At 36.9% G+C, this 27,679-nt stretch overlaps 1 protein-coding gene across 12 annotated transcripts in view; it reads left to right on the top strand.

The window, feature by feature from the left end:
• FAM184A (family with sequence similarity 184 member A) overlaps positions 1-27,679 on the top strand; it is a 73,688-nt gene that overhangs the window by 39,605 nt on the left and 6,404 nt on the right. For 2 of the 12 annotated variants that reach the window (XM_030037364.2, XM_030037328.2), the window contains exons 8-17: positions 442-563; positions 760-910; positions 12,852-12,893; positions 17,692-17,904; positions 19,059-19,212; positions 19,626-19,753; positions 22,130-22,314; positions 22,797-22,943; positions 25,838-25,955; positions 26,671-26,775. In XM_030037364.2, coding sequence (XP_029893224.2) covers positions 442-563; positions 760-910; positions 12,852-12,893; positions 17,692-17,904; positions 19,059-19,212; positions 19,626-19,753; positions 22,130-22,314; positions 22,797-22,943; positions 25,838-25,955; positions 26,671-26,775 — 1,365 coding nt within the window. Of the gene's footprint in view, positions 1-441; positions 564-759; positions 911-12,851; positions 12,894-17,691; positions 17,905-19,058; positions 19,213-19,625; positions 19,754-22,129; positions 22,315-22,796; positions 22,944-25,837; positions 25,956-26,670; positions 26,776-27,679 lie in introns of those variants that run through there. The other 10 variants (XR_003926686.2, XR_003926687.2, XM_030037337.2 and 7 more) reach the window with 8 other exon arrangements.

Consider the following 27,679-nt stretch of genomic DNA (forward strand, 5'->3'; position numbering starts at 1 on the left):
GCTGCTTTAAAAGAAAAAAAAAAAAAATCCAAAACATGGATTGACAAAAACATGCTTGACAAGAACCTAAGCAACCTGCTCTAATTCTGAAGTTAGTCCTGCAGTGAACAGGACTTGATGACCTTTTGAGCTTCTTTCCAACATAAATTATTCTGTGATTCAGTGTAACAGTATTTGAAAAGATTACTTCCAGAATGACTTATTGGAAAATTGCTTTTTATAGCTTTTTATAGGAATGCAAAATTCTGTTCCACAAGTAAGAAATATCAGCACATGTATAGGCGTTAATTGTGCATAATTAGGAATTACACACTAAAAAAGTTATAGCTCAAGTTTTATGAGCCAATTGTAACTGACATTTTTATTATAAATACACTCGTTTAAGGTTTGAAATACTTTTTTGCTGCTGATCAGTCTCTATTGTGAAGTTTGTGTTTGCAGGGAGAACTAGATCAGGAGAGACAACAGCACGAGGCAATGATTGCTGCCATGAGAGAAGAGGAAAAGTTCAAAGTTGACAGAATGGCTCGCGACTTGGAAATAAAATGGACAGAAAATCTTCGGCAAGTATTAATTTTTCTCTTTTATTCTTTAATAAGAAATGAAGTATGTATCACATGCAAATGCAATAGCAAACGAAATGTAAAGCAAAGGTTTCTGTTATTATCTAAGCTTTTCCAATTATTATTGAGCTTTTAATTATTTTTCGCTTCTTGCACGAGGTCTACTGCATTTTAGTTATTTGACCTTTGCTTTTAGACAGGAATGTAATAAGCTTCGTGAAGAACTGAGGCTGCAGCATGAAGAGGATAAGAAGGCAGCCATGACTCAGCTGTTGCAGCTGAAAGAACGTGAAAAAAATGCAGCAAGGGATGGATGGCAAAAAAAAGTTGAAGATCTTTTAGACCAGGTAACTATGGTCTCTTTGAGAATTGGAAGGCCATTACAATTTAGTTCCTGGTAGTTTATTACCAATTAACTAGGTGAAATTGGTTGTGACATCTGTCTTTGAAATGAAATTTGTTAGCATAATGCTTTTTAAGCCTAATCATTATTGAACCTTTACACTAAATGTGAATAAAACTTTTTACAGTTTTTTGGGGGGGAGTGGGAGGGTGTTGACAGTCTTACTCTTCACTAAAAGATTTTTGTGATTCTGTCTGCTCACCTATTCTGTAAATATTTACCAATGCTAGTTGTTTGGACTTGGAGGTATCCATTATCTTTACAATAATAACACTGTACAAGTCACTGAAAAGTCAAAATGTCCCTCAGTTTCTACAACACGTTTATTACAGCTATGTCTTCTCTTAAGTGATTTTGCACGTTATTTTGGCATAATTTTTTATAAATACTGAGTTTTTTAATTGCAGCTCATATTTATAAACTCAGTTATGTTAGATAATTCATAGAAAATACTTGCTTTCTAATTTTTCCAAATTACAAATGCTACAGAACTGGTTTTATTGACTACAGTTTGAAAGAATAGCTGATAATTAACAAATACATTTTAAAGAAAAAGAAATAGATTTTGGAACTCATTAAATGACTGTGATTTCAGGGTGTTATTGTGGGATGGCTTTTAATTTGCTGTCTAATTTGAGAAGTCTAATAACTGAATGTGCACTTGATTATACAGCTTCTTATAGGAACACATAACAATTTATTTTGCTGACAAGAGAATTTAAGCTTGTAAAATCTTGTGGCTTAGGCTCATAAAAGCTGGAGGTTTTCAAGTTCTGGGTCTGTTACTTTTTACAACATGAATGTAATAAGATTTAGACTCACTTGATTTTGTTTCACTTGCTGCATTTACCCAAGCTTCATTTACTCTTTTTAATTCTACCTACAAATAGCATTTTCTCTAGGAAAATACAATTTGAAAGGCATATGTTACACTTCCTGTAGTTTTAAAATACTTTAAAAATACTTTACTTATCTCTACCATTTAAAAATACCATAATAAATCTAACCTACAGTTTCAGGATGGAAAATTAGCGTGTTGCAAATGAACAATTTTTTTCTGCATATGGAAGAAATCTTGGAATCAGAAAGCTAACTGTAATAGTGAGAATTTTACTAGAGAATTTGCAGACATAGGAAATGGTCTGCATATGCAAAATGGTTGGGTTTTTTTCTTCATTCCTTTTACCGTACCAAAGAGCTGCACCATTTCATAACAGCATGTGTGTTCGGCAGACTAATAAGAAACTAAACCCTGGGAGTCGTGGGGTTTGGGTTTTTTTGTTGTGGGTTTTGGTTTTTTTTTTTTTTCCTCCAGCTGTTGCTTTTCTGTTCCAGTGTTTGAGTTGGATAGGTATTTCATAAAGATTGAAAAATTATAGTTGGTGGTAGGGAATTAAGCTTCCCTCTGTAGGAATCTACATTTTATCCATTACACCTGAAGGAGAGAGAATTCCAGACTATAGTGTACAGGATGGGTGACTTAACGCTTAGAGAAATGGGTTTGTAGTAAGTTCCTCCTGATTGCAGTACACAAAGGGTAGCTTCTGAGAGTTGCACTGACTTGAATTATAGACTTACTCAGGTTGGAAGAGACCTCAGGAGGTCATCTACTGCAGCCTCCTGCTCATACCAGTCAACACTGAATTTGCACCAGTTCGCTTAGGGTTTTTTCCAATCAGGTCTTGAATAAGCTCCAGGGATGAAGATTCCACAGCCTCTCTCAATAATCTCTTTTAGTGCTTAGTTATCCTCATAATGAGTTTTTTCTTTATATTTAGACAGAACCTTCTCCGTTTCAGTTTGATCATTGTGTCTCATTGTCCTGTTGTGCACCACTGTAATGAGGCTGGGTCCACTTTCTCTGTAACCACCTCATAGGTACTGGAAAGCTATCAAGTCCCACAAAACCTTTTCTTCTTTAGGCTGAACAAACCTAGTTCCCTCAGAAGGATATATGCTGCAGTCCCAGCCATCTTGGTGGTAGCTCTCCACTGAACATGTTCAAGTTTATCAACTTTGTCTTGTACTGGGGCAACCAAAGCTGAATGAACTGGAGGAGGAGACAGAATGTGCCCTCCAGGTGATGTGCAACAAGCGCCAAGTCAAAGGGACAGATCCCTTCCCTCAAATTACTGGTTGTTGCTGCAGCCCAGTATGCTGCTGGGATTCGTTGCTGCCAGGCCACGCTGCTGATTCATGTTTAGCCCACCGTTAGCTAGGTTGTGCAAAGCAGATCTGTAACCCAGTATGAACCAGTGCACGGTTCAGGTTTAGTCCATCCCATGTAAAGGACTTTGCATTTGTCCTTGCTGAATTCTGTGAGGTTCCTATTGGCCCATACCTATAAAGTCTACAGGTCCCTGTGGATGGCAGCCCTACCTTTCAATGTATTGTGTCCCCTCCACTGTGCTACACTCCACCTTCTACTCCTCCCAGTTTGGTGTCATCCACAAACTCCATGAGGGTACTATTGGTCTCCTTCTCCAGACATTGATAAGGTACTAAAATGAATACGTCCTAGAGCAGACGCCTTGGGAACTCCACTTGTAACAAGCTTTCAGATAGAGTGAATCATTAACTGCTACCCTTTCAGCCTGATAATCTGGCCAGTTCTCATATATCTGGTAGTGCACCCCTCTGAATTGTGATACAATCAGATACAAGGATGTTAAAAATCTTGCTGAAGTCGAGGTTGCAAACATCCACTGCTCTCCCCTCATCCACAGATCTAGTCATTTCATCATAGAAGAAAAAGAAAGACAGTATTTTCATGGTGGAAGATTTTTGGTATGTGTTTCATAATGCAAAGATTACTCTACACTTTGGTTGTGTTGATCTAGAATGATGCTATTCTGAGTGGAAACTGCATTGGGCCCGATTTGATGCTACAGGAACTACTGCAGTAAGCCTAGCTGTGCTTGGCAATCTGTAAATGTGCAATAAGCCTGCTTATCCCAGAGGTTTCACAGTCTAGTTTAAACAGACTGGAGACAGCGACAAAAGTGAGATTCTTCTGCTGTTATATATATACACACACACACACACACACATATATAAAAGTTAACAGCATTGGGAAGAACTCAAATTTCAGTCTATGAAAGGGTATCTGTTCATACCTGTCTTCTTTCAACTACACTGAACTAGAACAGCCTGAGATACTGCAGTAGGGCTGTAAAATTGTGAATTGGTTACACCCAGCTCCAGTCTTCATTAGTGGGAAGATGCATTTAAAACTCATTTGAAAGGCATGAAGTCTGTGTAAAAATTACGAAGAGAGCAGAGATCCAACTCCTCTTTCTGGAATTCACATTTTTACACCTGAAGCATTAGTCTGGTCTATACCAGCAATACTATACAAAGATTTATCAAAATAATACAAGACCAAGGTCTCTGCTAAATCATTTGTAAACTCCTAACTTGACAGAAAATGAGGTCTGCATGTGCTCTTTATGTTGAGAAAGTGTCTAGAGCTTCACCATTTAGTTGTATAAATGCTGTTCAGAAAGGCTGAATTAAGAAATTAATTGCTCATCAATATGGGTACGTAATTTTCTAATAGGTATTGATGCATCTCAGATTTGATTTAAAAACAAGCTACAAGGAAGCGTAGCACCTAACTTGAAGTATACAAATGGCTATGTAAGCAAAGTATTGAAAAAACAGGTTTAAATGGATGGAGGGTTTAAATATAGTTACTTAAACTGTAGAAAAATACAACATAGAGTATGACCATCTTGGAATGCTGGTGACTGGTGTGGGAAAAACTGAATGAAGAGACACAGCTATAAAAAGCAACAACTTAAAAAAAAAATAAACTAAACTGTTCAATCAAAAAATTATGCCCATAAAGTGTACTAAGCTGGTTTGGTTTTTTTAATTATGTTATACTCATCTACAAATTTCTGTAGTAGACTTCTTCTAGTAGTTGTTGCACATTTGATAGGCGAGATCTAGCTCTTGCATAAAGCAAGGTAATAGTTTTGCTTCTATGCCAGTAATGCTAAGTGGTCCCTCATAGAATGCACGCAGGATTATTGTTATTCTAACAGTATAGCTTTGTTATGAGTAAAATAATTCTCTTGAGAGAAAATGCTATTCAGCTGATTAAGTGCTTAAACACATTCTTGCCAGTTGCAAAGCATCACTTGCCATCTACAGTTCAATGTGGTTGGTAGGTTAACTAGATCAGTGTCTAGAGACCAAGCATGTAGTTCTTATCTCTGATATGAGAAATGGTTCTAAAAGACATAAAAAGAAAGTGCTTTACCTTTTTTCCTGTAAATTGTACTAAGTATTTCTGCATCAACCCATGTGAGAGTTTCTTCATGAAATATGTAGTGAATTCAGATGTGCTAGCTCTTTTCCATTTCTCTTAGCTGTGTAATGGGCTTTTAACGCTTTTCTTAAAAACACTTTACTGCTGAGAAGGCTTCAGCCATGGACGAAATAGCAGGATTTTTCTTTTTTAAAGCATAAGCATGTTCTTTCTCCTGCCTCTCCGTGTTGTGCAACCTTCAATTCTGGGCACTGAAACATACAGGTTAAGACCTGTATTCTTCTTATCTATTTCTTCTTGTGAGAAATGTTTCTTTCTGTAAACTGAATCAAGTACTCTGATTGTGGATGAGCAAATATTGGTTCTCCCGTCTTCCTTACTTTTCAGTAAAAGGTGCACTTCAGTAAAAGAAATGTTTTTGTCAGCGCTTTTTTCCATTCTTACATAGCTTCATACTATTATGTGACCAAGCATTAATGTGACATTCATCTTTCTAACATTGTCAACTTTTTGCACACGAAGATACCATCTTCTATTAATGAGAATATTAGAAATAGTACAGTGAGACTGGAGAAAAGTATGTTACATATACTTTGATAGTTGTTTATTTTTCCTGCTGCAAAGATTCTCTCCTTTTTTGAAAAAATTGTAGAAGTTTCCTATTCAGAGTTTGTTTGTATGATGGTGTGTTCCTTTCTAAACTGTCAAAGTAAATATGAGAAACTTTGGTTTATATCAAAATGTAAATATTTCCTTCTGATATAGACATTATTCAAATTGTAGTTTTTCAGAAAATTTCAAACTCAATCTTAAAACCCTGGCCACTGCATACGCTCTTGTTCATGAAGTGGAGTGCTGTAGAAAAGTCACGGAGCTCCACTGCACATCTGTAAATGCCCATTGACCAGGCTTCTACCAGAGGGCAGTTATTGCTCCGTCTTTATTTGCCTATGTGGAGGTGCTTATCGCAGAGCTGACGTGCATTCACGTTAGCAGCATTGGGAAATGCTACTTTCTTTTCCCAGCACAAGGATCATTGGCCTGTTCCACAGCCTGGGTAGTCCTTGCTTTAGAAGATTTGCTGTCGATTGAATGCTGGAAATTTCTACAGGAAATAACCTGCACCTACCCTCTATCAGTTTCCTGAAAGAAGGGAGATTAACTTTCAGCATGGAATCATTTTACTCTGCTTCCTGTCACTTGCTATTGTCCTGAACAGACTGTCCAAAGGCTTGTCTGTCAGAAACAGAGAGGGGGTAAATTTCAAGGAACAGCCCCCTCATTCTCTTTGGTCAGTCCAGCATTCAATAATACTAGTAAGGCTACCGTGACATCTAGTGGATGGTAAGGGATTTGGGGCAAGATTTAAAAAGCACTTAGAAATCTAAAATGCTGAAATCTGAAAGAATAAAAAGAAAATTCATACCAAAGAGGGAGCAAAGAACAGAGAGCACCTGGAATGCAGTTCAGGATAAGGTTTTATGCCTCTTCTTTCCTCTGCAGATACTTTGTTTTTCCAAAGGAGCGCCACTTTCTGCAGCTCTTGGAAACTTTCAGAAGGGGCTACAGCTCTCAAAACTGTGGTCTTAATGGGACTGTGCTGCCGCTCCTGCGGGCCTCGCAGAGAATCAGGGGAGGTCTGGGCTTTTCTGCCTAGATCCAGTGTCCGTATACAGCCTGCCACCCACCACTGATCTAGAAGAATCAGTACTCCTGTACTCTAAGTGGGAAACCTATGCTTTAAGCAAGTAAAAAACTATTGTACGTGAGCGTGTGAATAATCATGTAATCCAGAGTCGCTGCAGCCCTCAGAGGGCCATCTGTTGAGGGTGCTTCCCCCTGTTTCGTGACTGTCTGTATTTCTCAATAAAGAATCCCCCTTGTTCTGGGCTCCCTGTCCTACACAGAGATGTGATCCTGAAGGTTGGTTGGTGCATTTGTTCTATCTAGATTGGTCATTGTAGTTTTGTCTGAAGCTTGAACATGAACACAAATGGCTAACATCCACCGGTACTATCTCTTTTTCTGAGCTTTTAGTTATGGTGAGCCCATTCAGCCCGCAGTGCGCTCTCTTCATTATTTTGCTCTTTGTTTAAAAGATTCTGAATGTAATGGAGGAAATTAATTAAAGACCGTTTACAGTTAAGACTTACTCAGCAATACAAACAAAAGCAACAGAACAAATCAGAGTTTTCAAAGTATTTTCAGTGGGATACAGTAGGAATACTAACAAATATTAGCTTTGTTGCTCTGTTAAAGAATAAATGTGTTACCAGACTTCTTTTTAATCTCTCCTTTGGTTTCTTCTTCCTTTAATTTTTTTTCTCTCATGGTGTTGTGTTTAATTAAATTTAAAAATAACATCTAGGCTGATGTTTGAAATTATGCTATCTTCATATCCAGAGAAACTTGTCTATCTGATCATAAACTTCTAATTGGAATTTAATATTACCGGGTTTTGTTTGGCAGTGTTTGAGTTAGTAAATGTGGAGGAGACTGAAAGACTTTTTAATTCTACCTGTCAATGGATGAAAACAACATTAAATTCTTAGTACAGTATGTAATTAATGATGCATGAGTCAGAAAAGAGTTTAATATTATATTTGGAGTTAAGTTTACGCTTCCAAAACTGGTAAATATAAATCTAAGCCAAATCCAACAGTAACACTGTTCCCCAAATAAAATTTTAATCCTATATCTGTATAATTTTTCCCTTAAATGTAAGCTAAAGAGTCTGGCAAGAATCTAGTTTTAAAACATTACCCTCCACCTCTTTGCTCCAGAAGATAGCTGCTCAAGTAGCTTTTGCATAGGTTCAAGACCAATGGAAACAGTGGACCCTGGGAGGAATGAGAGGTGACTTATTAGGCGGGGCAAAATTTGTTTAGGATTCAGCAGATGAATAGAATTCTAGATTAAGGGCACTTCTTGACAGATACCTCTGTGCTCCAGGAAGGATTAGCCAAGATGCATATATAATCTTTAAAATCCTGACAGCATTATGACAAATAAGTAAAATGAAATGAAGCTCTAGTACCATTCCAAAAACTTCAAAAATTATCAGGAGATTTAAATGATCCTCTTTTTCCCCTGACCATTGAACCTGCAGTTTGTCAGATTAAAAGCATCTAATCCAAAATCCAAACAGGTAAAAATACGTCAAAATACCTAGACGTTTTGCCTAGCGGTTTGTTAGACTCCTACAAGTAGAAAAGAGAAGAGCTCCATCTTTTTAAAGCAACAGGATAAGTACTCCACCTTGTGATAGCCTGGACACAGCACCTTCACTCGGGGTTGCTACAAACACAGGAGGAAATCAGGACCAATTAGATCCTGGAAATAGTTACACATTTCAGAGTGCCTTATATACAGACTTCATTTTCCTCGATAGAAAACTGTTGGGTTTTGAGAGAGGGAAGGGGCTTTGAATGCTGCTTTTTCTTAGCAGTCACAGGGGGCAAACTTTGATGCAGCTGTTCATTCCTAGCATGTCACAAGCCTCAAGCCAAGTACAAAACATTGTAGTAGGAAACAGCTGCTTTCCAAATCTCTGCAGAGTCATCTGTCATGTAAGCATTGTGCAGCCAGAGACAGTACATCTGCTGACAAATCAGTCTTTCTCTTCAAACCAAAGACGTATCTATCTCGAGGGAGACTTTTGTGGTTCTTGTTATCAGCTGGATAAAATGGACTCACGCCAGCGGTCCCTTCAGCTTCTTCAGTAGGCATCTCAGAAACTAGTTTCTTTTCCTAACCTCTGATGGATGCACATAGGTTTTCTTCTTCAGAAAGGTTAGCAGAATCTATTGGAGGTCATTCTTAAAATGAGGCAAAGACTACATAGCAATCTAGATCTGCTTTGATACCACAGATGAAGTTGGATCTTCCCCAGTTAGGGTCTTGGGTATTGCACACAAATTACTGTTGCCAGCAGTATTTTGAAAACTTGGTGAACTGTACACCAAAGTCAGGTCTTAACACAATTTGACATTGAAATATCAGTAAGAAAAGTGTTACATAATTGATCTTTGGGTGCAATGAAGACTGATGCTGAAATTCAGTGTCCAGCCTCTGTAATCTAGTTGAAAGTTAATTTTTAGCCAAGAGAAACGATGAAATGAGAGAACTTCCACACATGCAATAAGCTAATGTCCTGCAGGAAAAAATGCAACTCAATGAAAATGTGAAAATGTCAGTGGTACAGTAAATTCGCTTCTTGAGGAAAATGACACCATTTGATCACAAGTATAGCCCCTGTGACAGTCGTGACGGGAGCACCAGCAACTGTTCATTACACCAAGCAAAACCAAAGCTTGCATAGTTTCAAACCTCTAAATCTATGCTTTACTACAAAACAAATTGGTCCAACTAAATTGAAAAGTCAGCTTTTTTAGGAGAGATGTTAAAATAGAGGTGGGAATACAAATCTTTCTCTGTGTCTTGCATGCAAGCTCTTCCGGTCCTGCTGTGTAGCCTGCAATGATCAGTGGGTTCTAAAGATGCAGCAACCTCTTTGCTGTTCCTCTGGGTCATGAGGAAGTTCTCTTGGTTACACCTGAGGCTTAGCTGCGCATGTGCTGACGGTGGAGAAGACAGCACTTCTACTCAAAAGTGAGACGGCACAATCAAGTAAAAGCAGGATAGCTAATACATATATACTGAATAAAGATGTGTTTTCAGAAGTTCCTGTACTTCCAAGAAACAAATTAATTCATTTGCACATCCTCCATCTGCAAAGCCTGATTTCAAAGAGAATTGAGCAAGGGTTTCTCATACCATAATAATATCACAAACAAATAATCTTGAATTCCAACCTGTAGAACTAGAGTGATAGTTAAACCCACATTCTCCCTTTTTTTTTTTCTCATCACCTCTCCCCGTCATAGAAATACATAGAGCGGTAACTATGCCTGCATTCTTTTTGCTTCTCATTGCTTTTTCCCCACATCACGGACCTTGCTGTGGAAGTAGTCGTGAGGATGTTTTGAATTTTTAAGGAATGTCTTAATAATACTTCAGCCAGACTTATTGTGGAGTTCTCTATTCTGAATGTGTCCTACATACTTTTCAATGTGGAGCTGCATCTGATTATATTATTACACATTTTGCTGGAATCAGCCCCCATACCAATTGACTAGCCTATATAATTCTGATTTACTGTTCTATAATGTATGTATTTTAGTAAATAATTTTCATATTTAATAAAGGATGAAAATAATAAATTACAATCAGGTTTAGTATTAATCCTAGTGAATCCCTGCTTGATTTCAGTGATGATTCACCTCTAGCAGTTTTTGAGATAAAGGAAATGGGTTTTAATCTTTTAAAATATCCTTCAGTAATGTTTTGTAAGCACACGTTTTGATCAAAATCTCGTGTGATAAAAAATTGAATACTATAAGTCCTCTTAACTATTATTTCTGTACAGGAGTATTTCTTGCCAAAGTTTGTAGTGTTGTCAAAGCAAGAAATCAGGTTTTCTTTAGCAGGGCTTTATTCCATTCTTATGTTGACTGAAAATCATCTTATTTTCCCACTTAAAGATTTTCTTGATTGACTTCTAAATCATCTTTTCCAGTCTTTTTTCCAGGACTGATGTTTAGCTACCTGTCCTACAATTAAATGCTTTTGAATAGCGATATGATACTTAGACTTCCAGACTACTTAGGCATGTCAAATACATAAGTTCAACTTTACTAAAAAATACAACTTTTTTTTGGTCAGTGCATGGTCTTCTTTTTGCCAATAAGATCTGAGCATTTAATAGGTTTAGGGGGCTTTTTGGACAAGATAATTACTGTTCTCATTTCACAGTCAGGAAATGTGGGTTGCAGAAAGATTGCTTTGTGTGAGGTTGCCTAAGAAACCTGTGACAAATCTCAATACTGAACTTAACTGGAGAGTTTTAGTGCAGAACCTTCACCAAAAGTTCATTTTAATCCCATCTGTTTTCCCGCTCTCTGGAAAACTTAAATTTGGTGAAATCACATGTATTAAAATGGTTAGCCCATCTTGGCACTTTTAGTTATAAGATCAGTTTGATAGCAAAGCAAGACCAGTTTCTTTCTTGGTGAAGAAAATCTGTTATTCTGCAAGAAGCAGGGGGCAACTCTCACTTTCTTAAATGGCCTTTTTAATAGGGTAGATCTCAGACTATAGCTTCCCAAAAGTATTTTTACTTGGAATTTCTTTTCAGTGAAGAACATTACTAAGCTTTCTGCTTCAGGTGTAAAATCTAAGTATTTCTTAGTTGTACTACAGCGGTGCCTAGATACATCTGTCAAAATTAAGTCCCGAATGCTCTAGAAACGGAGCGTTTCTTTAGCAAGAGATTGTTCCCGCTCTTAACAGCTTCCCCCCTAAACAAACCAGACAGATGGGAAAGGAAGGATAGGAAAAAATAGGTGGATTTGTTCAGATTGGCACTGTCAAAATCCAGTGTTGAAATGCGAGCTGTTAGATGCCAGTCTGTTGTCTTGTCCACTGGGGTATGATGCCTCCCAGTGTTATGCCCTTGCATAGAAAATTGTTGCTTGTAACTCTCTTACAATTTTAATAAGATAATTTTGGATGTTCCATAATAATGTATTTTTATGTTGCGCCTTTTTGTAGATTCAGAACGAATAATAACTTCTTCTTTTTGTATTTTGCCAAAGTATTATCTAAAAGTTCCCAACTATAGGCTTCCGACCTGGTGTCAAAATACCTGCTGTCTCCTGGAGAAAGCCATCTTCTTGACTGACCTGTGCCAAAAAGGGAAATTGGTCATGCTGGATTTGAAATTGCTCTCACTTCATTTCTGATGACTCTATTGTGTGCACGTGTGTGTGCCTATCTACACCATTCATATATATATGAACACAGAGGTATTTTTATAGATATATATATGAATGATGTATATGATTTGTATGATCAATAATATTTCATATGGAACACTTACTTGGCAATATGTTTTTATTTTTTGCTTTTCATTAGCAATCAACACTTGTACAAGTGGTACATTAAGTCATTTTTTGCTGGAGACTTTCAGGAAGGGTTTTTTATGTACCCATCTCGTTCTGAATTTTAAGAAAAATAAAAAGTATTTTAATGTAAATATGTCTTTATTACAGACTAAACTCATTTTTTGCCCTTTAGCAGTGAAATTTGGTCTTTAATATTATCTGTTTAATATGCTTGTGATATTTCAGAAACACAGCTGTTGAATTGAGTCCTTATGTAACATCTTTTCTAATAGTAATGCAAATTGGTGTGCTTAATGATTTCTTCCCAAAATTATTTGCCATAAAGGAGAAAACAGTTGGATAATTCCAAAAGTGTTGTATTGCATAATATACGAGTATATAGTAACATTATGTTGAAGAGAGAATGCTATCCTGTACGTTCAAAGCATAACACAGGAAAATGTATCATTCTGTTCTGTGTTCAGTAGTTTATATGCTAAGTCAAAGCAAGTCATATTTTTTTTTCCAGATAGTTTTCAACTTATTTTTCCCTGATCAAATTATAATTAATGTTCTATGTTTTACTCTCCCTTCCTTATCCCTTTTTCTTTTACTTAGTTGATTTCTGAATATTTCCCTTTATTCCTGTGATCTTTTCTTCATAGCGGCACTGTCTCGGTGAAGCTTTGCATAAATCTATCAGCAATGTAAGTGATTTGCACTTACAGCTTGTAAACAGGGCATGTTTGCACTAATAAATCTGCATATCCTGTAGTACTGCTTTAGAGCTTTAGCCTATGAAGTAGAATACCTGGTAATATTTGAGAGGAGAACGTTTGCCGCTAGTTATCAAAAGCTTGTGTACTGCATCCATTCATCTGTGTAAATGTATATATCACTGGACATCAAACACTACATACATGGCCATAATATAAGCAGCATTTTTATGTCATTGTTAAAGCAAGCAAGCTTGTGGGCAGTGCAAATATGTATTGCAGAGCTTTCTACAAAGCATGAGATTGATGCTGTGTTATAATTTGCAGTTTTGCAGTGCAAGTCATAATTGTAGCCAAAATATTCTTTCTTTCTATTTTTTTATTTTTAAAATTCTTGCCAATGTTTTTAATTTGCTGAAAACATTGGATAAAAATATTGAAAGTCCAGAGAACAGTGTTTAGAGCTCTTGAATCCTCAATACAGGAGTATATGGAAGGGACGCTCCAAAGACATGCAAAGGGAGGCACTAATGTTTTCAAAAATATGCTCTTAAGGATATCAGTATATGTACTGAATAATCAAAATAATGTTTAAGATTATGTACTCTTCTAAAAATAACTGTCAGATTTTTAATATTTTACATACTTTCAACAAAAAACTTATATTTTATTATTAGAAGGGTAGACTAATCTGACTTGGTTGTTAGAATCATTTAATCCTCATTGTCCTTCATTTTCTGTATAGTCTATTGATGTAAATAGGCATCTCCAGACATTGACTCATTTCAGGCTGTGGTTCTGCAGTCACTTTAATCTGGTGGAAGTGTCAACTGCTCTCAGGAAGGGTATTCCTGATCTCTTCTAAGATGGCTTCCTGGCCAGATATCAGACTTCTCTTGGTCATGTCAGTTAAAATGCTTTCTGCATTTCCAAGAAAGAAAGGAAAATTGTTTTGCCCTTGGCCCACGCTTAAAATGTTTATAAACGATATACTGAGAATTACCAGAATTTGGAGCAGGAACTTAAGTGAGAGACAGATTTAACTTCAAGCCAAAAATACATTTTTTCAAGTCATCTTAATACAAATTTGGCCAAGATACCGTGGTCGACTCCACTTGAATGCTCTCGTGAAAGTCTTTTTAGAGTATGATGATTAAATTACCTGAGGTTGTGCTGGACTGAGCCGGACTGCCCCTAGAATTGTACCTCTTGGTGGCCATGGCGAACAGGACAGGGCAAAGGTGAGAAACCTGAGGGACAGAAACATGGTGGAAGGGACAAGTAAGAGTGGACAGAACATCTATCCAGTATCTCAGTGTTTCTGCCACAGGCACTCTGAGGAGGAGGAAGAGGATCTGAGTGAAAATTGTGGCACTTCCTTCGTATGAGATTTTTAAGCAGTAATTTGTGTATAGAGTTCCCACCTAGTACGAAGAATTGGACTGAATAATCTCTTAAGACTATCCTAACTGCACATTCCTATAATACTAAAAATGGAGTTAGGAAAAAGAAAAAGAGCAGAGGAGGAGGAGGAGAGGGAGAGATACTGGAGTATGGAATGGATGGAAAACAAGGAATAGAGGGGCTAGAGCCAAGTTGCAGTAGTGGTCTCAGGGAAACAAACAAAAAAACCCAACAAACCTGAGAGTTTATGAGTGTTGGTTAAATAGGAGCAAAGGTAATCTAAAGAAGTGTAAGAGTTACTAAAAGCACCGGGGAAAAACAGACCTCCAGACAGGGTCTGGGTTTTGCTAGGTGTAGTCTGGCAGAGAAACAGGTAATAAAGGCAAGGCTTACGGGTGAAAAGAAGGACCCAGGTAGGTATGAGGTTACAGAAAGGTGGGGAAAGAGAGAAGGGCCCAACAGTGAATGTGGGATGAATTAGAGTAGATGGGGATGTGAGTAGATCATAGGGGAGTTTAGACAAGAGAGATTTTTTTTTTTTTTTTTTCTGGAGAAGGAGGATGCAGCTGGCACATTGCAATACCAGAAGATGATACATAGATGACAGTTCAGAGCTGGCCATGTTGGCAGTTGCATGGTGCAAACTAACCACCATCAGTGGAGTGAGTTTCTAGGGTTGAAGAAAAAGAATACAATATGTGGTTGCGTTACTGGTTTGTCTGACCAGCACAACAGCCCTGGCCGTGGTACGCTGAAAGGGATCGGCCAAGAAGTTCTGAGGCTTCTGAGGAAACTAGAACTCCACGATACGAGAGGCAAGTTTCTGTATAGATAAGCAAACGGTTGAAAGACAGGTATTAAATACAGTGTTACCATAGTGAAGGTGGATTATCAGTGGAGTTACACTGATGTTCAACATATTTTCTTTTGCAGGTTGTTTGTGAATAAGTAAGGTGGGAAAGTTTGCAGCTTATAAAAAGTTATTCAGGGTGGGAAGCACAAAGACTGTCTGAAGAATTATAGAATAGCTGTAAAAAGCCAAGGGACTTGGCAATAAAATGGCAGATGAAATTCGTTGTAGAAAAAAATACAGTGATACACAAGGGAAATAAACAAATTCTAACTTCTTGCATAAAATGATGAACCTTACCTTGACCTGTTACAACTAGAGAGTAAGTTTGGGGACTATGATGTATAATTCCATGAAAACATCACCTCCGTGCTCAGTAGGAGTCACAAAAGCAAAGAAAACACTAAGGAGATAGGAAAGAAACAGACAACATAACATGTAAAGCTCTATAAACCACTATATAAAACCAGGGTTTACTCTCATTTTAAATCCCTTATGCTGGTTTGGTCTCCTAATCTTAAAAAGTAGAAAAGGGGCAAGAGTAGGGGAAATGTGATGATAGATATGAAATAGCTTTCATACAGGGAGTGACTCATTAAGCCAAAATTGTTTAGTATGGAAAAGGACGTAAGGAGGGAAATGATGGAGATCTACAGAAACATGAGTAGAAGTGAGTAACTGAAAAGGGAACTTCTTTTGACTCCTTTCCATTTCACGTATTAGAGGTCATCATGACAAATTGACACATCTATATGGAACTTGCCACAGGGCACTGTAGTTACTAAAAGCTTTTATGGATTCAGATAGTGGTTGTATTTAATTAATATTTCTTCCATAAATTTGCCCCAAAATGCCTTTTCTGGTTTAAGAAAGACTGTTGGATGCTGGTAGACTTTGGATTCAAGATCCCTACGTTTGTGCCTTGGCCTTGTTTTCCCTGAGTAACCTGGGCTGGCCATTTCTGCAGCCAGAACCGGAGACTAGACAAACCTTTGGTCCGACACTGTACAATTTGTATGTGATATTTATATTTAATGTAGTTAGTAAAAGGTTTTACATGTATAGTTCAGATTACAGAATGTCGTATAGGCCTTCACTATACTCTTTCAATTGTAGCTAATCTGTTTCAAAGGTATCTGAAGTAAAATACTGTTGATACAGGATACTTAGAAGGTAGAGTATATATGCTGAGACACAAAGACCTGGTGAATTTGAAATGTAACGAGCCATGCTCATTTCATTCAAATTAATTTGCTTGGTTTGTTTTAGTGCTCATTTTCCTTTAAGTGTAGCTTTTTGCTTTCAAATCTGCTTAAGCTGTGGCTTTCTGAAAAAAAACAAAATACATGTTTGACAATAATGTTCATGCTGCAAGTTGTCCTTGGTATGCTGCTATTAATTTTTTGTTAAGTGGTGAGCTTTAATGTTCTGTAAATCAATAAATTGATGTGCAATGTCGTTATTAATTTGTCATAATTAATTTTAAGATACGCTGAATCAAATGACACTATCAGACTTTCATTTATAATTCAATTTTATGTAATGCTTTGAGGCATGAAAAGTATCCTTACTGATTGAAATTCTTTGTCACATAGCAATTTTCCTTTCTTTGAGTCACTGTAGCAAAATTCTCTTTTGGTTCAATCTTGTTTCCAGAATTGGAGGGTATCTCTCATGTTTGGCTCTAAAGTGAATACACGTTTAGTATTTTCAGTCTGAAAAGATGTTATCTGATGTGAAAAACAAAGTATAACATTATTATAAAAAGAATATGGGACTTTTTCAAGGAGTACAGTGTACTCTAATGTATTAAAATGCTTGTTGGGTGAAAAACATCATTTGTAAAATCAGGTATTTCTAAGAAAATGAGTATTTGTGACTCAGATTGTTTAGATCTTAGATCTTGAAAACCAGCAGAAAATCACTCTCATAGTATTACTGACCTAACAAAAAAAAAGGGGGCAGGTGGGGAGGAATCCATCAACTGTAACATTTTATTTGTGGTGTAGAGTGGTATGTTACCATTTCTTTTTAAATGAGAAAACTACCAGTAAGATAGGACCATATCATATCAAAAGATAAAAAAAATCAGTTAGTCTAGACGTCACAGGCTATCCTCCCCTATCAGCTGCACGATTTTCCTTACAGAATTGACGTGATGTTCCCCTGAAGAACAGTTTATCCTAACAATCAAGTGTTTGTTTTCAGACCTTGATAGTGTCATTTTTATTGATCTTTATACAAAACCTAGAAGTAAATTTTGATAATTTGGCCATGAAAAATTGTGTTATAGGTAGTGCTGTAGTATGAACTGACAGATGTGATAACCCTTACAAAACTATTTAAATGTAATTATCATATCTCTGAGATATAATATTAGCAACAAATTCAGCAGATGGATGACATTGCTTGTCTGTCTTTTAGTTAACATTCCGGCTTTAAAATTTCAGGTGTTTTCTTCTTTTGAATATTTTTTTTCAGAGTTGACATTAGTATTAATGACTAATGAATATTTGCTGTTCTGTTGTGGGTTAGATCTCCTTACTGAAGCAGAATCTGGAGATGCAGCTTTCCCAGTCACAGAGCTCTTTGCAACAGCTACAAGCCCAGTTCAGTCAGGAGCGGCAAAGGCTGACTCAGGAGATCCAGGAATTAGAAGAGGAACATCAGCAAAGGCATAAGTCACTTCAGGAAGCCCATATCCTTGCCTTTCAAAACATGGAAGAAACAAAAGAGCAAGAACAAAAGGCATGTTCATATGGATATTCTGAATTATGTAGAGAATGTTGCCATTTTAGCAATTTATGTACACAGTTGGAATTAGGGAAGAAAAGTATCTGCATAACTACTAAATTTCCTTCTCAGCTGATGTCTTATAGTAACATTTTTATCCAGTTAAATCTGATCAAGACATATTGAAAATCATCTCTAATACTGGCATTGTTTCATGTCTTGCTTTATACTCTACCAGTGTATGCATATATAGAGAGAGGTATATATTTATGTAAAATTATTACCAACACACACATTTCTTTGCAGTAGTTTGACATTGTTATCCTTAACCTTATATTCTAGTTTTGATCTGGAATAGGTTTTTCTGTATTTTCCATTATAGTTGCCTAATTTCGCATGTGTTTTCTGATATTTCCTGTCAATTGACTCCTTTTGTAATGTATTTTATGTTTTCATTATGTTAAAAACTGTATAAACTATGTTCTGCAAGTTGCAAGATCATTTTCATGTCTGGAACAATGTCACGCCCAAGATTTTTTTAAAACCTTGACTAAACCAGCTTTAAAATTGAAATCTTGGCAGTGCATGGTACTTCATAGGGTGTGTGTCTTTAAGGTTTTTTGAAGTTCAGATTTAGAGTGTACCTTTGCAATCAGTTTTCCCATTGTCCCCACTTAATGTACTTTGGTTCACATCATAGACTGGCCTTGGAGCACACAAGGTGGATTTGTTTTGTTTGAAATGAAACTAGAAGACGTGCACCAGGAATGTTACACTTCATACACTTCAAGAGGGAATAAACATGGATGTCAGTGGGGAGCAAAAATCCCCAAACGTGTATTGTGTGCACACTAGACCCATCTATGGATCTGTACCTTATAATATTGCTTGCTATTGTAAATATATCCATAGATTGGTTTTTTTTCTGTTTTCCAGCTGTGAGCAGAACAGAGTTTTTGTGCACAGGTAATCTTGATAACCATCAGCCACTGAAAAGAAAAGATACAGTAGTAGCATAACTTAGTGAGAGAAGAAAATATGAGCAATATTAGTGCATTTTTAATAAATTCTAGAGTATGCCAATGCCTGCTTTTTGTTGCCAGTTGTTTAATGTTTTATAAATTCCCTAAGGTGGTATAGAATAAATTTTGTCAATTTTGATTTCATAGGAATTAGAAGAACGTTTACAACAGAAGCACTCGGAAGAACTTCAGGCACTGAAAGAAACACATAAACAAGCCATGGAAGGTTTCAAATTGGAGATGGAACAGGAACTTCAGACTCTACGATTTGAGCTGGAGGATGAAGGAAAAGCTATGTTAGGTATACTATTTCCAAATTTGCAAGTGGGTCCAAAAACATTATTTCTACTCATACAAATATACATGCATGTACATGTATGTACGTGTGTGTGTATTGTAACAGTGTAGTGTACTCAGAGTCATTCAATGTTAACGTAGCTGTTCCTCTTAAAATCAGTATAAGCTTTAACAGGTAAACCCAAACTGTTCACTTTTGAAAAATCTTACCTTTAAGTTTTTTTGGAAGGAGTAAGTGATCAAATTTCATGATGGAGAATGTTTCAGAAAGTAACAGGAATAGAATGACAGGACAGTTGCTTAGCTGATATAAACAGTGTGTGTTAGGTCAGCAGCAATACTTGACGGAGCTGGACTGTTATTGTTAATTTGTAAACATTTGCAAAATAAACTTTTCTTTTTGTCCATGGTAACTAGCTTCCTTGCGCTCAGAGCTAAATCATCAACATGCAGCGGCAATTGACCAGCTAAGGCACAACCATCAACAAGAACTGGTAGCTGCCAAAATGGAGCTTGAAAGAAGCATAGAACTTGGCAGGCGACAGGTAGGAGGCATTGCTGGCAATGGACTGTAAAATTGCATAATCAGTATTTGTTTTCTCTTAGCTGGAGGCAAGAACTGTTGTGAACAAACATGTAATCCTTCTAAGTCGGCCAGCACCAGAAGATAATGCATCCCTACCAGTTTACCTAAACTTCCTTGCTTCGCTTTTTCTTCCTTCAACAAACTTCATTCAAAGCCTAGTAAAGGCTCCCATATCAGGGCAGTTTCCTCTCAGAATTGTGCAGCCTGGGAGCACACTGGCTGGCTGTGGGAGGAAAGTGCTGTTTCTCACAAAATTCTACTCATCCTCAGCTGCCAGCAGGACTTAAAAAGGAAAAAGGTGTTTCTCTCCGAAGCCTAAGTGATATGGCTAAGAAGTGGTTGCTTGAAAGCAGATGATTGCTTCAGCCTTAAGAGGTAGCTTAGTATCTTTTTTTTTTTTTCAGGAGCCAAATTGGAAAAGATAAATTAGCATCTAAAGAAAGCAGAGAAGATGATGTAACAGCTTGCAACTGTTTCTTAAAAAAACCCACACCCAACCCCACAAAAAACAAAACAAACCCCCAAATCCCAAAGCCAGTATGGACTACCTTTGCTTTCAGCAGCAAACTGATTCATTCACTTTTATCCTTCATTTTTCACTTTATACACAACCAGTTTTTCCAGTCGTAACTACAAATTCAAAGCTTGATCTCTATTGAAAGGAAGCCAGACTCCTGGAAATAAGAGGACCAGAAAATTACTTCTCTATTTGCCTATACAATAGGCTTTTCAGGATTGATTTACTGATAGTCCAGCACCAAGGAGGTGGAGTGGTTTTAGAAATATATTAAGGGAGGAAACAGGTTTAGTTGTATATAGCCTTTCCACAAAAACAGAGAAAGTCAAAAATAGAGCCCTTCTTTTTCTCTTCCTTGCTGGTTTAAAAGTGTGAGCACTAGAGGCAAAAATGTGGTGCTGTCAGCAGTGAATGAAAACACGCAGGATTTAGGAAGATATAGTTTCAGTTGTGTGTTGTTTAAGCCTGGAGTGAGACACCTAAAGGAGATGTCAGAAAAAGAAGTTTAAATTACGAGAGCAAGTGTTTGATCCAACCAAATGCCACGTACTTTTGGCCTCAGTACCATGACCTGCTAAGCACAAGCTTTAGCTGTACCGAGGGCAAAGCAATTGTCATGGTTTAACCCCAGCCAGCAACTAAGCACCACGCAGCTGTTCACTCGCTCCCACCCCCACCCAGTGGGATGGGGGAGAAAATCAGGAAAAGAAGCAAAACCCGTGGGTTGAGATAAGAACAGTTTAATAGAACAGAAAAGAAGAGACTAATAATGATAACACTAATAAAATGACAACAGCAATAATGAAAGGATTGGAATGTACAAATGATGCGCAGTGCAATTGCTCACCACCTGCTGACTGACACCCAGCTAGTCCCCGAGCGGTGATTCCCCCCAACACTTCCCAGTTCCTATACAAATGGGACGTCCCATGGTATGGAATACCCTGTTGGCCAGTTTGGGTCAGGTGCCCTGGCTGTGTCCTGTGCCAACTTCTTGTGCCCCTCCAGCTTTCTCGCTGGCTGGGCGGGAGAAGCTGAAAAATCCTTGACTTTAGTCTAAACACTACTGAGCAATAACTGAAAACATCAGTGTGTTATCAACATTCTTCACATACTGAACTCAAAACACAGCACTGTACCAGCTACTAGGAAGACAGTTAACTCTATCCCAGCTGAAACCAGGACAATATTATATAAACTATTTAGCATGTATTCTGCTGTGAGATACTTATGACCCTTACATATACTTAAGTTTGCTGGTTTTGGCTGGGATAGCCCATACTAGTTACTATGAAGAAAATTAACTCTATCCCAGCCAAAACCAGCACAGTAAGATAGGAGACTTCTGAATCATAGTGTTCGTTGGTGCACGGCATACATCTTGAACTATTTTGTCCCATTTTATGGGGCTGTAAAGGGAAAAACAGTTTCTCTATATCGTACGTTGGAACAGGTAGAAAATGCTAAATGCCCAGCCCCCTGGTTCTTAGCGGTGTCTGGTTTTTTGTTGTGTGTGTGGGCAAAAGGAAAATGTGATGAGCTATGTAAACTTTAACAGGCAATGACAATGACAGGTTTTAAGTTTTCTCACAAATGGAAACTGTTTGTTAAAATAACCTTGATTTCTTCTTTATTTGTATTTGTACACAATAAAAAAATGCTCAGTTTTAATTACAATTTGTGTCAGCATCAAAAAATGAAAAAATTGTCTATTGAATGGAAAATTCTGCTCAGCTGTTATCTTCCAAAAGCAAGTATTGTGCTTCTGTGAGACAAGTCTATTTAAAATATTTTTTGCTGCTGCTACTTATATCATAGGAGAAAGAATTTCTATGCCGAATATCCGATCTACAAGATGAACTGAGACACCGAGACCATCATATAGCTGAACTGGACAAAGAGATTCTGCATCTTCATGAAAATATAAGTGCATTGACCAAGGAATTAGAGTTTAAAGGGAAAGAAGTTCTTAGAATACGCAGTGAATCCAACCAACAGATCAGGTATGAATTTTTCCACTCCAAACTCAAAAGTGTGTTGTTTCACCTATTGTTTTACTTAAGAAATTTGCAGCTTTTAATTTATCCTCTTAATCAAGTGATGTTATATATCATTTAGTGTTCATTAGAAGAAGCTATGCCCCTTACTAGTAAAGTTAGTGAATATTGCATACAGTTAAGCTGCATCTCAGTGATACATTTTGCCATATTTAAGTAACAGGCCACTCAAGTGTTGGGTTTTGGTGTTGTTTTTTTTTAAATTCATTATGTTTGTTTATTTAAAAAAGCATTAAAGGAGATGCATTTTCCATGAAATAAGCTAGAAGATTGGAGAACAGTAAGTAGTGGGTTTTGATGAATCAGTAATTCCTTCTGTGTTGTCTGATATTGTGTAAAAGCCATTAGAAGCATGGCAGAAAATCATGATGAAGAAATGAGTCTGATTTTAGAATAACTCTTTTTTTAACAAAAAATAAATTAAACAGGATGCATGAGCAAGATTTAAGCAAGAAACATGAGAAAGAGCTGGATGTCTTGACAGCAGATCACATCAGAGAGAAACAAAGCATGCTGGCAGATTTTAATAAGACCCAAGAGCTGCTCAAGGAAATAAATTCAGCTTTACAAATTTCGTAAGTTTTGTTGCGTTAAAAAAATTTCTATGTAGCTGCATTTGAGTGAATAGTTTATTCTGGTGTCCATAAGTTGCGGAAGATATTGCAGAGATACAGATGTGCAAAAACCTCAATCAAGTGTGGGGCCTACTCTTGCATTCTTTAAGTAACTCAATTCTATGAGCTTTAGAGGAATTTAGTGAGATAAATTCTCAGGGATTTGAGACTGGAACATTTCAAGTAGGAAAGATATTAAATCTGTGCAGTTCTTAGAAAACTGGAGAAAACATTATTTCAAATGTTTTTTCTCAAACTTTAATACATCTTTTTTGAGAACACAAGAGTTCCTTTAGCAAGTTTATAAACAGTACAGTATTTGCTATGAAGAAGTCTGATTATAGCACGAGTGATGCAAACATTTTCAGGTTTGCTAACATAGGGAAAATTAGTGTCCAAAATGGATTATATGAGCATAACAATAACAGAATACTTAGAGTGTCTCTGAGTCAAAGTGCCGTCTGGGGTTAGACCACCTCTGGGCAGAAGTGGCATAGTGGTGTGTCATCCAGCCAGTGTTTTCCTTCTTCTGCATCCTTCATTCTTTATCTCTGTCTGTGATGTAGCCCATTTGGTCAGGGTTTCTGGCTGAGATTTCATAGTGTATTGAGGGCTTCCTGACACAAAGTTGTCACTGACAGATTTGTATTTGCAGTACAAAAGATTTATGGCAGAGGAAATAATTGGTTCTAAGTATATGATAGAAAACTTCTTAAAGTAAATGCCAATTAAAAAAGGACAATAAAGCCTAAATGCATATAATTCTTTCTTGATAATGAGCGCTCAGAAAGTGTCTTCAAATAAGATGGGTATAAATTCTAGTTCTTACTCTTTTGTAATCGTCCATATGCAGTGCCCTCATAAATGTGGTAACTTCCCATTCAGGAAATTAGGTGTAAACTACCTCCTGTTTACTGCATTTATGTTGTATGAGAAACATGCCTATGAGCAGCCACCAGAACTAGGTTTTGGAATTGTTTACCCTAAATTTTTCTCCCATGAAGTTGTTCGTTTTTCAATGTCCTGAAATTTTCTGAATGTAGTTGGTTCCCTACTCCTGGTTCTTGCTCAACTTAGAGTGTTATCTCTCTCTACTTACACTGAAGCAAAGAGCTGACAACAGAGGAAACTATGTTAAAAAAAACCCCAACCAAAACCAGGAGAGTTTTATGCAGCTGTTTCGTAAGTCATTGTTTCCGGGTTTGCCTCACCTAAAGCATGGCCTTGCGAACATTTATGAAATGGAGAATCTATCTTACAGTAATTGAGAGTGGGTATCACTAATTAGGCTCTACAACTAGAGTCTTTAAACTACATGTTATGTCTTTGAAGCAGAAAAAAACCCAGTTCTCTGAAATATCTGAAAATAAAATGACAGCTGTGCATAACTATGTACTATACTCTGGGGATCTGTACACAATAGCTTAACCCAGCATAAAATGTATACACAAGAACAAAGCCAGCTGAGCATATATCTGTTCTGCTGAGTCAAATGCCTTTTCCGCAAATACAACCAGTCATGTTCACATTCATAAAGTTTTATGTAAATATATTACATAATCTCCTCAGATTAGGTACTGGTTATTTTAAGGTTATAAATATAATTTAATATGAACTGTTTTTTCAGAAGCAACTCAAAGTAAAAATCACATATCTGCTTCTGAAGGGAGATATTTATCTAAAGTGAGAAATTATGTCTGCTTCCAGGTGTCTCGTGGAATTAAGTTTGAGCTGACCTAGACACCTTAAATTCATAGGTTTTTCTCAGGGTTTGTTTGGGAATTTTTTTTAATGTCTTTTTTCATTAAGTTTGTTAAATTTCCTGAATCTGTTCTGAAACTTGGTTCAGTAATATACATGAGGGCTGAATATGAAGCACAAGTGTTTTAGTAGTTTCCTTTGCAACAATGTTTAGCATCATGAGCCCTATATTTATGTTTGAAAGACACAGTCATTTGAAATTGTTGTGTCTTCAAAACTTGTTCTTTAAGGAAAATCAAGGATATTTATGCAGTTACGTGCACAATTCCTCTCTCACTTGGCTTATTTCACTTCTCTCCTTTAATGCTTTCCCACCAGGCATTTCAAATTTCCTCCTATTTTTTTCAAATGTTTATCAATTGTTACATTTCTCTTAAGCCCCATATCCTAATATGCAAGTGTTACTGCTTTTCTTTTGCAGCTCATTCCTTTATCTCTAACGGTACTAAGTTACTTTTGTGGAGAGGAATTAGTTACCTATTAGTCTTCACTGTTCTTGGATATCTTTGTTCTAGTATGTTCTGCATGAACTGAGGAAGATGGTGCCAGCTGTGTCTGTCCAGTTTCTCCAGTATCACAAGCATGCATCTTTATTCAGAGTAGCCATCTATAAAAAGAAAAATGACACTGCTTTGTTTCCTCATCAAGAAAAAGTGAATTGCCAGCTTTTAAAATTTACATTAATATTAAATATAATGCAATGAAGTCCCTATATTTTACATAAGAATCAATCTTAGCTATGTCTTCTGTAATTCTGTCTATGTTATGGTTTTGAATGCCTTATTTTCAGTCTGACTTCCAAGAGGCCTTTTTCAAACACCCAGTACTGCATGCACGAGAAGGATGTTAAGTTTTAGAATTTTGTCCAGATTATTAGTTACTGGAGCAAAGGTTATGGTTATTGTTGATTTTTTTTTTTTTAAACTAGCTAAAGCTGAATGATAACATAAAAATTAATTTACTTCAAGGCGTTAAGAAAGTCATCTTCTGTTTTTACTCCCTGAACTCTCTTCTGTACTAATCAAAGATATGACTATTCACTCATCATTTAACACTGGATCAGGCTAAAGGAGGTATTCTTCTTTCCTATAAAGTTTAGAAGAAATGGAAGAAAAATATAAAAACAGAGAATCAAGACCAGAAGACTTGCAGCTTATCTCAGAACTGAAAGACCTAATTGCAGAGCGGGACCAACTCATAAAGAAATTGATTGTAAGACTTTCATGCTCTCTCGGTTCAATATCTTGACAGATACAAAAGTTAATCTAATTCAAAGTGTTTGAAACATATTTAAAGAACCAATCTGCTAGCATGTTATTCATATTCTTTAACGCATTATTCGGGTGGTTCCAATGACTCCTAATAGTAAAACTAATTAGATACAGAGAGTTTTGCACAATCAAGCGTAATACATTATTACAAAAAATATTTCAGTATGACTTTGATCAGATGTCTCCTATCTCCAATCCTGGAATAAGCCAGCCATGTAAGCCATATAAGAAATAGTCTCTTCTATGAGGTTTCTAAGACCAATTTCCTGATCCACTGAGCTTCCCAAATTCAGAGCACAACACCCTGACTCAGATTAGTCTGAATAGATCCTGATTCAGAAGCAAGGAGGAATGAGGAAATTCAAATTAATTAGAGATCAGAAGTTAACTATGCTGAGTCTTTCCGAGTGCATAATCCATTAGGCTATGCTCATTCTCAGCAGCATAGAACTGCAACAGAACTGCATAAATAGAAATTATTTAGGTTATTACATATAATAATATATAAAACATTAAATATTAAATGCAGTTTTTAGAGTTACCCGTTTCTTTAAAAATGTAAACATAAATTTATTTGAAATAATTTTATAGGCAGATTTGGCCACTAACTGATTGAAAATGCATAAAAAGAAGTTTCTATTTGTTGTTCTTTTTAGGAGGACAAAAAGTTCTATCAACTGGAGCTAGTTAACAGGGAGACTAACTACAACAAAATGTTTAATGCAAGCCCTAATGTTGGTGTTATTAATCCATTGGTGAAGGTATGTTCCATGGACTTCATTGCTAAAGTGAAGAAAAAGAAATCTAAACTTAGGATATAGTAAAAAGAAGAAATACATGCGTATGTGTGTGTGCCTGCGTGTATACATATATCACTCTTAAAAGACATGTTCAAAACAAGGAACATAGTTTTCCATTTGTCTCTACTTATTTTTGTGTAGGTTTGTTTCTTTTGCGTTGTTGAGAGATCCACTGATACTGTTGCCCTAGTTTGCTAGACATTTATGAGATAAAACACAGTTCCTTCTCACAAAACTGCAAAACCAAAATAGAAAAGTGACAGAAAGGCAACACAGGGCAGGACTGTAGCATATAATAGAGAACAGTGACACCCATAACCAGTTTTAGTTTCATAATTTTTCGTGGTTATTTTGGAAAGTGCAAGGGCAATTTCATTTTTCAGGTGGTGCTCAGCATGGAAGACCATTAGAAAGATAGAGGGAGAGGGGATACTAAAGGAAGGGAATAAGGGTAAAATGGGGAAGGGGAAGAGCATGAGAAGGTCATGGAATGAGTCTGAATGGAGAAAGACAGAGTAATCCTGGAGAACTGGAGTGACTGGTGGGGCACCAGGAGACAGAAGTCAGTCTCTAGCCTTCTCGGTTATTGTTACCACCTATACAAGTGAAAGCACTTCGGCAGCAACCTTTCCCAGTTCATCCTGCTCAATAGCAGCCAGTGACGGCTACTGTACAAGCAGGCACAGTAGCCTCCCTGTCACTTCAAAAGCCAGCAGCATTCCTTCGTGAGGAACATGAATAGACTGCGGTAGGGTACCTTAATTCTATTTCTTTTCACCACCTCAGGAGTAAGAACGAGTCCTCTGACATTTCCTTCCTCCTTGTGGTAACCCATAGGTTATTTCACCTGCATGGAAAGGGAAGA

Source organism: Aquila chrysaetos, chromosome 2 (assembly GCF_900496995.4).
Source record: "Aquila chrysaetos chrysaetos chromosome 2, bAquChr1.4, whole genome shotgun sequence".
Taxonomy (NCBI): Eukaryota; Metazoa; Chordata; class Aves; order Accipitriformes; family Accipitridae; genus Aquila; species Aquila chrysaetos.